The sequence below is a fragment of the Colobus angolensis genome, unplaced genomic scaffold, assembly GCF_000951035.1.
Source record: "Colobus angolensis palliatus isolate OR3802 unplaced genomic scaffold, Cang.pa_1.0 Scaffold214, whole genome shotgun sequence".
Classification (NCBI taxonomy): domain Eukaryota; kingdom Metazoa; phylum Chordata; class Mammalia; order Primates; family Cercopithecidae; genus Colobus; species Colobus angolensis.
In genome coordinates this window covers 604,855-615,980 of record NW_012115311.1, presented here as the reverse complement: position 1 = coordinate 615,980, position 11,126 = coordinate 604,855, and the positions used below count along the sequence as shown (strand labels likewise).

Here is an 11,126-nt window from a genome sequence, read left to right as displayed (position 1 = left end):
TATCATCAGAGACAAGATGGCGTATTTCCGGGTTCTTCATTAACAACTTTTCCCGCGCGCGCCAAAACTTTTCCCGCGCGCGCCAACCTTTTTCGCGCCCAGGAAGATAGGCAGCCTACAGCGCAGGCGCAATTCCGTGCCCAGGAAAAATACCAATTAACGGCGCATGCGCGATTGTAATTTGAGAAAACCCAGCCCCCTATCACCGCCCTGGCCCAACCTCTTCCCCTGCCAGCCTATATAAGGCATTGCACTGCCACCATTAAAAGAGACTTGATCAGGCTATTTGTCTTGTCTCCATTTCTCTTGTTTTCTTGTCTCCTCCATTCCCACTCCCCCCTTCAGGGTCCGTTCAACTGTCCTGCAGGACGGGACACATACATATCAATTATTACCCACGTTCTAAGTTAGTTCTATTTAATTTGCATATTTGAGTGACAACAGTATACAGTGATATTTGTATCTGGCTTAGAATTTCATTAGATATAGGAATCATTCCAAAACTATCACAGTGGGCACTTAGTTTTAAAATGCAAGCTTCCACTTAAAGTGAGAAAACATAAGAAAATATTAAACTTGGTATCACATTGGAGGATGCAGATGACACAGGAGGAAAATAAGGAATGAGTTGAGTTTCCAATAAACAAAGTTATAATACTAAAAACATTGTATTCATATCAATAACGATGGAGGAAATTTACTTATAATCGTGATATGTACTTTTCTATTGCAGGCTTAATTGTGTGAAATCAATTATACATAAAACTGGGGACAGAGAGCACTCTAAAAGCGGTCATTCTGCTCACCAGTGATATGATTGTATATCTAGAAGACCCTAACATCTGATAAATGAATTCAGTAAAGTCTCAGGCTACAAAATCAATATACACAAATCAGTAACACTGCTATATGCCAACAATGACCAAGCTGAGAATCAAGTCAAGAACTCAATCTCTTTTACAATAGTTGCACACACACAAAACCCTAGGAATATACTTAACCAAGGAAGTAAAAGAGCTCTACAAGAAAAACTACAAAACACTGATGAAAGAAATCACAGATGACACAAACAAATGGAAACACATCCAATGTTCATCGATGAGGAGAAGCAATATTGTGAAAATGACCACACTGCCCAAAGCAACCAACAGGTTCAGTGTAATTCCCATCAAAATACCATCATTGTTTTTCAAAGAACTAGAAAAAACAATCCTAAAATTCATGTGGAACCAAAAAAGAGCCCAGATAGCCAAAGCAATACTAAGCAAAAAAGCAACAAATCTGGAGGCATCACATTACAGGGCTTTAAATTATACTAAGGCTACAGTTATCAAAACAGCATGGTACTGGTATAAAAATAGGCACGTAGACCAATGAGACAGAATAGAGAACCCAGAAATAAAGCCAAATACTTACAGTCAATTGATCTTTGACAAAGCATACAAAAACATAAATTGAGGAAAGGACACCCTATTCAATAAATGTTGCTGGGAAAGGTGGCAAGCCACATGCAGAAGAATGAAACACTGCTGGTGGGAATGTAAATTAGTACAACCACCTCTCATACAAATCAACTTATACAAAATCAACTCAAGATGAATCAAAGACTTAAATCTTAGACCTGAAACCATAAAAATGTTAGAAGATAACACTGGGAAAACTCTTCTGGACATTGGCTTAGGCAAACAATTCATGACTAAGACCCCAAAAGCAAATGCAACAAAAACAGAAATTAATAAATGGGACCTAATTAAACTAAAAACCTTCGCACAGCAAAATAAATAATCAGCAGATTAAACAGACAACCCACAGAGTGGGAGAAAATCTTCACAAACTATGTATCTGACAAAATACTAGTATCCAGAATCTATGAGGAACTCAAACTAATCAGCCAGAAAAAAACAAATAATCCCATCAAAAAATCGGCAGAGGATGTGAACAGTCATTTCTCAAAAGAAGGTATACAAACAGATAACAAACATGAAAAAATGTTCAATATCACTAATAATCAGGGAAATGCAAATTAAAACCATAATGAGATACGGTGGTATCTTACACCTGCAAGAATGGCCAAAATTAAAAGGTCAAAAATTAATAGATGTTGGTTGGATGTGGTGAAAAGCGAACATTTACACTGCTGGTGGGAATGTAAATTAGTACAACCACTGTGGAAAACAGTATGGAGAGGCCTTAAAAGAATCAAAGCAGGTCTACCATTCAATCTGGCAATCCCATTAATGGGTATCTACCCAAAGGAAAAGAAGTCATGATATTAATATGAAAAAGACACAGGCACACACATGTTTATAGCAGCACAATTAGCAATTGCAATGATATGGAACCAACCTAAGTGTCTGTCAACCAATGAGTGATAAAGAAAATGTGGTATATATACACCATGGAATACTACTCAGCCATAAAACTGAATAAAATAATGGCATTTGCAGCAATTTGGATGGAGCTGGAGGCCATTATTCTAAGTGAAGTAACTCAGGAATGGAAAACCAAATACTGTCTGTTCTCACTTACAGGTGGGAGCTAAGCTATGAGGACACAAAGACATAAGAGTGACCTAATGGACTCTGGGGACTAAGGTTGGGGAGGTTCTCAGCGAGGCGAGGGATAAAAGACTACATCCAGGGTACAGAGTACACTGCTCGGGTGACAGGTACACTATCTCAAAATTCACCACTAAAGAACTCGTCCATATAACCAAAAACCACCTGTACCCCAAAAACTATTGAAATAAACAAATTTTAAAAGGGGTCATTCTTTTCCTTCTACTGCACATGTAGGGCCTGAGAAGAGCCGTATAGGACATATAAGGGAGCCCAGGTTGTAGGATCCCAATCTAATACCAAGTGCCCTAAAAATATGTAGGGAACAAATTTTAAATTTTATATGGTGGAGAAAAGGATTTTAGGCATGATGGGTGTTTTCTCAGTTCAACGCTTGAATGTTTGTGAAACAGTTTTTTTCTTTGCTGTATATCTACTGCTTCTTCAATGAATCTTTTTAGTCTTTACCTAATTTGATAGAAGCTTTCATAATACAGAGGCAATAAAATACATTTACCTTCAGAATTTCTAGTCTTTGCTTATTGTCCTTGGGGATTTTGTGAATTGGAACCAGGCCAATGTTGTAACCATCTCCAGAGTGTCCAACGATGTCATACTACATGCAAGAGAACCAGAAAGTTATAAACTTTTTTCCATAAAAGAACAGTCATTAGATCTTTAATGTTCAACTCTTTCAACTGTTATTGTCCAAAGTTGCTCAACATATGGCCATAAAGAAATGCAGGGAGACAGATGTGTGTTTAATTCCCTAGTCTCACTATGTATATGAGAAACTCCTGTCTACTGAGAAAGGCTAGAGTGGGGAGTCAGATGCAAGCCTTTCACAGGGTCTGGAAAAAAATTCTGGGGTCTGAGATAAACCATAATTGGGGTGAGGTAGTTCCCTCCAACTTTGAGTTGCACATACTCTAGGTGTTGTAGAGCAATGAGGTTATTTCTTTTCATGTATGCTCCTTTTAAAATGGTGAGTTATTTGAAGGTGAGGCCACAGCTTATTTCTCTTTGAATTTCTAGAATCTAAGAGGTGCCTAGCATGTTTATTGCACAAATGCTGTAAGAGAGTTTGTAATCAAGTTGGGGCAATAAGAAGCTTTCCCCTTGCATGTGGGCTACATTCTTCTACAAATAAGCTGTTTGAAGCTGGAATGCATTTTCCCCCCTTGGCAATCATGGGATAAATGGTGGTTAGGCCATGCTAGCTGACAAACAACAATCCATAACATCACTGAAACTGCTGTGTTCTAAATGGAAAGAAAGAGAAAAAGTTTGGTTGAAATTTTTATTATGCAAAAATAGGAAGTGAGAAGAAGGGTTTCCTGGGGAAGATGAGTCCCATGATAGATAGCTGAACTTGTGCCCTAGGAGAGAGATGTGGCTGGGGGAGGACCTAACAGTTATCCCCAGGAGGGAATAAATGGAGGCCCATGTATGTCTAAATATGTAAAAGCTATACATCAAGCTACCAACTGTTAAATAAAATACGTTCTGTCCTCCTACTTTGATAAAATATACATTATAATAACCTGGAAAGCCAGGGCCAAATTTCAAATACTTGGGTTCCTGGAAGTTCTGTGCTAGAACACGGTCACAGCGGCTGTACTGGCCCCTGGCCCATAGCCCATGCCCTTCTCTTTTCAAAGCTGGCTCTGTCCCATCCCATAAGGTACCTCAAATGCATGTGTGTGGACACCCAGTGCTCACATCCACACTCCATCACTCCATCATAACCAACAGTTACCCCTTGTCCACCTCTCAGACCTTGGGGTGCTCACACAATTGGCCAGTCTGTCCTAGGAAGATGGACTTAGGAAAGAGGCCCACGCAGGACCTGAAAGTCGGCTTGGGGTCATTTGATGAGGATAGTTGCGGATCCCAGGTACCAGGAGCATGATCTAGAAACAGGCTTTAAAGGCCCTTTGGCCCCATAGACACCTCGTCTCATGTGAGGGCCATGGTCAGAAGAGGGCCAGAGTGGGGCCATGGGTGGGGGTGAGATGGTGGGAGATTATTCTGTGCCTGGTTTAAATATAAAAGAATAGTGAAGGAAATTTACCAATGCATTAAAAAGGTTGACAATAAATGATTTCTAATGATGTAACACATTCCATATAAGAAAAAAAATCATTCTTAGTATAGTTTGCTATCAAGAGAGTGAAAAGGTACCAAATAAAAACTGAAACTAAAAGCAACTCAGCTGTTAGAAATTGCTCAGGATAGGAAATTTCTGGCTTCAGCATAGGCTTGACTAAGGTCATCCATGGGTTCAGTGGTAGGATTGGCACAGATATGGAGAGAGCTTGCATAATCCTTCCGTGCAAGCACACTCCAGGGAGGCCCTGACTGATTTGACAATGGTCATGGCAGGAACTGTTTGTAGTCAAGAGTGGAAAGTTCTGAGAAGGTGCCAGGCAGGTTGCTTTCATTATGGGCTGGTGAAGTAATCTGTTAAACAGGATCTTACACATGAAGAAATAAGATCGGTTCCCTGACATAGGAACTAGGTTTCTTACACTGGTCTGAGGTAAGAGGGCTATGAATGTGTTTGACTCTTCCCTCCCTTTTAACTGATGGCTAGAGTTCTTTCTAATTAGATGACAGTGAATGAGACTATAGAAATCTTTGATCATATGGTCTGTCACAGGGTCAATGTAACTGGTCAAAGAGCAGTCAACAAATACAGTTTTTAGCTGGGCTTTATTAAAACAAGATGAGAGCTGATTAAAACCTTCAGAAATATTTTAGCAACCATCCATCTATCATTTGATTGAGTGACTGATATATCTATCTACCATTTAAATATATGCCCAGGAGAAAAAAATATACTATACTTTTCTAGGCAAATGAGACAAAGAAAGGTGGGTTGTATGCTTCTTTTTCTTCCTTCTTCCCTTTCTTTCTTCTTTTTTTCCCTTCCTTTTTCTTTCTCATCTCTTCTTTATTTGTGGTAAGGAAAGTGCTACTCGCAGAAAGACCAGCCTTTGTCTGTGCCTGGTGAGTACCGCAAAGGTATGAGAAGACACCTAAGCGACAGGACGGAGCTTATAAAATAGTTTGCAGGCCCTGGTTTCTCATCTTCCAGATGGGTTTGAGGATTATTCTGTGCCCAAAGTCAATAAAATGCTTGGGAAGAATCTAAAGTACATCCAAATGTGGACCATTCCCTGGCGTTACTGCAGATTATGTTAAGCTTCCATTACCAGCAATACTTCTCCATCAAAATTATCTATTATCTGCTATCCAAGGATTCCAACATGGTTTACAAACAGTGATTTCCTAATCCTCAAAATTGTGTGAGTTAATGGAAAAGATGCCTACTCTCATTCATTTCCATTCTCTAACTCCTAAATCTGCCATTCACCCGATCTGGTTTCGGCGATGATCGTGAAATCCAACTTGATGGGGCCTTGAGCCTGCTTCCATGGAGGAGCCACAGGAGTCAATAAACAAGATCCTCACTGTCATTATCAAGCCGCCTAACATTTAGATCAGAATTTTTTCTGAGCTCAAAATTTTTATGATCATGATTTCTCTACTTTTCAGAGCATCCCTGAAAACCCTGTGCAGTCTCACGTTTAGCATTTAACGTAAATATTAAGCCACAGTAGTAAAGAAAAGCCTCAACTGCAGAGGACAAATTTAAATACTTTTTTGCTTTAGAAATCTGTTTAAATGCTCCTTGGCTATATTTTCTTTTGGAAGTGTTCATTTAGAGAAAAGTATAACAAATAAAAACAAATGCTGAAATTTTGGTCAAAGATGTGGTTTATCATCAAATAAGAATGATGATTTATAATGTTTAGAATGCTTAGGACAAAGTGCTATTAGCGATTTTATGAATAAGATTTATGTGTAAATGTCTATAGGACAAACAGCCATTTGCTGGCTTTAGGAGAGGCTATGCTTTATTATGCAGCCACATTGTAAGTAGGTATGAGACAATCATCTAAGGCTATTTATTAAAACTACTAGGTGTAAATTTCTCATGTCCTTCTAGAAATACAAATACACCATTCTCAGATGGTGCCACTAAAGTCAAGAGAAATGCCAGCGGAACCCTAGTGTTCGTTAGCTAATAACCTATAGCATTAGCTGGCTAACCTTTCTTCATATCATGTAAGTCAACGTGAAAAGAATAATGTCTTGAAAGGTCAAGGATTCTAGACTTGGCTCTGACGTTAACAAGCTTTTTGACTTAGAGAAAATCACGTAACCTCTCTAAACCTTGTTTCTACCTTGTAAACAATGATGGCTTAGAAAGTCTCTAACACTGTATGCTTGTAAATCACTTAACCTCTCTGACAACACGGGGTAATATCTGTCTTAGCACCTCCCAGGGTCATTGAAAGGATAGGACAATACACTTACTGACTTTACTGTTTGTTACAGTTTACAAAGGGCTTCCATATATCTCATCTCATTTTTATTTTCTCTACAAGCTTTGGGGTAAGTGTTATCCTTATGTCACAAATGCAGAAATTGATTCTTAGAGAGACTAACAGACTTTCTTAAGGTCATAGATCTAGTGTTGGTTAAACCCCAGGTTTTCTGACACTAAATCCATTTTGCTTGTTTGTTTTCATCTTTTGGTTTTCTTTGGAGACAGGGTCTTGCTCATTGCCCAGGCTGGAATGCACTGGTGCGATCACAGCTCACTGCAGCCTCAACCTCCCAGGCTCAATCAATCCTCTAATTTCAGCCTCCCAAGTAGCTGGGACCACAGGCATACGCTGCCACACCTGGCTAATTTTTGTATTTTTTTTTTTTTTTTTTGTAGAGACAGGGTCTCGCTACATTGCACACGCTGGTTTTGAACTCCTGGGCTCAAGCAATAAACCCGCCCTGGCTTCCCAAAGTGCTGGGATTATAGGCATAAGCCACTGTGCCCGGCCCAGTGTTTTTACTACAGAGAAATAACTACTTCCCCAGCTACTCTCCCCTCCCATCTCTACTTAAGTTTTTGAATGGTTGGGTTGGCCAATTTCTACATGCACAATTGAATCAATTCTGAATGCTTGTTGGAATGGACTCAGAAAAGTATGTACAACCTCCTTTGGTCCAATCTCCATGTAGCAGTAAGAATTTATTCACAGCCTAAACTGATAAAATGACTGGTCTCCATTTCTAAACCTGTGAAACACTCCTGAGGTACTGGAAAGAGGTTAATTGCAGATACTGAATTAAGTTCTTGACAGAAGAAATTTCCCTGGCAGCTGCTGATTTGTGAGTCATACGTTTCCATTTCCTCCTGGGCGTTAACTCAACCTTTCTGACCAAGGTATCTTTGAGAAAAGTTTGTCTATTATACCTCCCTTGGATGGGTGCCAAGGGTAGGAGAAGACAGAGTACCTTACATAAATGATGCACTTGCTCCTGAATTACAGTTTAAAAAAACCAAATTGAACGGAAATAAAATGGCTATAAGAAAGGGGGATGAAACACCAACTAAGAGGCCTGAAGCGGAAGTCAGAAGTGCTGGCTTTGCACTGTAACTGTGTGACCTAGGGCAAAGCATTGCACCTCTTTGAATCTTTGTTTTCTCTTCTGTAAAAAGAAAAAAGGTTGCTGAAAATAATTTCCAAGGCCATTCCTACGCTCCCAAATTCTATATAAACTTAATGGTATGTTTAAGAATTGTGATGAAAAAGCTTGCTTCAAGTTTTAGGAACTAATGCCTTGTTTACTTCTGTCAAGGGAGGAGTGAGTCACTTAAATCCGAGGGTCAGTGGCACCTTTTCCAGCAAGAAAGCCCTCAGAGCCTGTGAGAAATAATCCAGTACATAATCCCTCACACAATGGCTTTCTAATTCTTCCTTTCCTTTAAAAGTTTGCTAGAAGTGGAACCCTTCCTTCAGATGAAATACTGCACAAAAGCCCAGCTGATGAAACATCATGCACTACCTATACATGCGAAATTGTTGTAGTTGAACTGGGGATGGAGGGGGATGGGGCAAAAAGTGCTGCCTACTCACTGCCCCCATCCACCCCCAATCCTTCAAAGGTTCTTGTTACGCTGTTAGAAAACCACTGCCCTAGAATATGGTTTATATGCCTTCACAGAAACAATAAGTTTGAGTTTCCTTTTTTTTTTTTTCCCCCAAAGTACAACTTCTGAATAATGAAATACATCTCTTTTCCAGACCCACTATTTGAGTGCTTAGTGGAGAAATAGTTACCTAACTTTGGTATTATTGAGTACTTTGAAAAAAAAAATTAAGCCATTAAGAGCCTTTGAAAAGGAGGTCTATTTCAAGACTACAGTGAAAACATTCCCAGGGGCTTGGAGAAAGCATGAGGAACAAATTGGAATGAAGGTTAAGGAAAAAAAATGCTGCTTGATGAAAAGACAACAGTTAACACAAACAGTACGATTCTACTTTTCACTTGAATTTGAAGCACTGCGTGAACACCAAGAATGAGGCTGACTACAAGAGTAGAGGAGCTTATGCTGATTATAAGCAAATGAAGTGCTAGTTTTCAGTGACCTACTGTGAAGGCTACACCCAGGAACAGCTGAATTCGGTTGGTAGAGCAATCATGAGAAACTTCAAACACTCCAAACGGCTTAGAGATGTGTCTTGCCACTGAATTACCTTTCCTCCTCAGTAATTCTTGCTCTAGGGTCCTTGTGGTTTGGCACAGGTCATGATAATGTGGAATAAAAAATGGAGGCTGACTCCAGATGAGCCTCCGGGACCTAGACTGTAATGACCCACGGCTCAGGAGCTGCACTCAAGCCAAGCAAAACACAAAGCAGACGCCAAGAGAGATGGGGAGAGCCCGGATCACAGACCAGGCCAGCGGCTTCTGAAGGTTTCAAAGCAAATACCGACTAGACACCTTTACAATGGAGGGAAAACTGCAGGAAGACAACATTAAGAGCTGTCTGGAACTGGGGCTGGGGAGTCTCGGATCACACTGCTGAATTCCTAATGACCCCATGTGTGATGCCATTCTGGGCTATGGAATATACATTTTTCTCTAGGAGCTCCTCAAACTGTCTTTTGTTCATGCATAATTTTCTATTTTCTGAGTACATTAAATTCTTTTGTTAGTTATTCCTATTCCCTTTATACCTTTCACAAATAAGAAAATGGAAGTATTCAGTTGAATATGATCATATAACATAAGGATACAGAACAGAATGCATGGTACACAGGCACTGAATGTATGTACATCAAATATCTCTGAGAAGAGACTGGTAATTCCACTAATAGTGGTTGTACTGGAGAGAGGAGCTGGGAGCTGAGAGGGCACAGGCAGTGGCTCACTCTTCACTCTTCCTCCTTTTATACCTCTTAAACTTTGTGCTGTGTGCACCAATCACCCATATATCCCCAAACATTTATAGTCAGCCCTTTGTATATGTAGATGTGGAGCCCATGGAGAGGAAGGCCAACTGGAAGATTTCAGCATCCACAGGTTTTAGTATCTGAGAGGGATCGTGGATCCAATCCCTCATAGATACCAAGGGACAACTGTAATTATAAATAGAAATAACTCTTATAGAATGTAAGGAGCTCCATCCTACCTCCTTCCTGCCCTGCACGTTGGCCTGGGGAGCCCTAGCAGAGATTGGGTGGCTTGTGGGTACTTAGATCTCAGACACGTTGGCAGGGCTGGTAGGAAGATGATACAAAGTCCCATATGGAGAGAAGGCCTGTTAGGAGTTTTGAAAATACAGGGGATATTGGGACAAGTTAAATGGCACCATGAGAAAGCAACCAGAAAATCCAGTATAAGAAACCGTCTAGGGCTGGGCACGGTGGCTCACGCCTATAATCGCAGCACTTTGGGAGGCCAAGGTGGGCGGAACATGAGGTCAGGAGTTTGAGACCAGCCTGGCCAATATGGTGAAACCACTGTCTCTACCAAAAATACGAAAATTAGCTGGGCAAGGTGGCACGCGCCTATAGTCCCAGCTACTCAGGAGGCTGAGGCAGAAAAATCACTTGAACCTGGGAGGTGGAGGCTGCAGTGAGCCGAGATCACGCCACTACACTCCAGCCTGGGCGACAGAGCAAGCCTCTGTCTCAAAAAAAAAAAAAAAAAAAAAAAAAAGAATCTATAAGACAACTGGCCTGACCCTCATGAGAGGGTCATGAGAGTGACTGTCATGAAAAGCAAAAAAATGCTGTGGTAGGGAAGTGGCTGTTCCAGACTAAAAGAGGCAAAGTAAGGTGTGAACTTTGGCTCCTAGCTGGACAGCAGGGAGAGGGGACAATTATAAAAGATACTTTTGGGACAAATGATAAAATTGAATTTGAGTTGGATATGATAAGACAGTATGGGATTACTGATAATTTTCTTAGGCATGATAATGGTATTGAAGTTGTATTAGAGAATGTCCTTACTCTTAGGAGATATAATGAAGCATTTAGAGGAAAAGCATCATGCGGCTTATAATTTACTTTCAAATGATTTGGGGGAGGGAGTAGAGAGAGTACTGTAAATATTTGGAGAGAAACACAGCAAGTGAGGCAAAACAGTAACAATTAGTGAACCTAACTGAGGGCACAGGGGTTTTACTTTTCTTTCAACCTTTTTGTA

At 40.3% G+C, this 11,126-nt stretch overlaps 1 protein-coding gene across 1 annotated transcript in view; it reads right to left on the bottom strand.

The window, feature by feature from the left end:
- Positions 1-11,126, bottom strand: part of VWA8 (von Willebrand factor A domain containing 8) — a 402,889-nt gene that overhangs the window by 10,509 nt on the left and 381,254 nt on the right. The window contains exon 43 of the mRNA XM_011943037.1: positions 3,076-3,174. Within this exon, the coding sequence (XP_011798427.1) occupies positions 3,076-3,174 (99 nt within the window). The remainder of the gene's footprint in view (positions 1-3,075; positions 3,175-11,126) is intronic.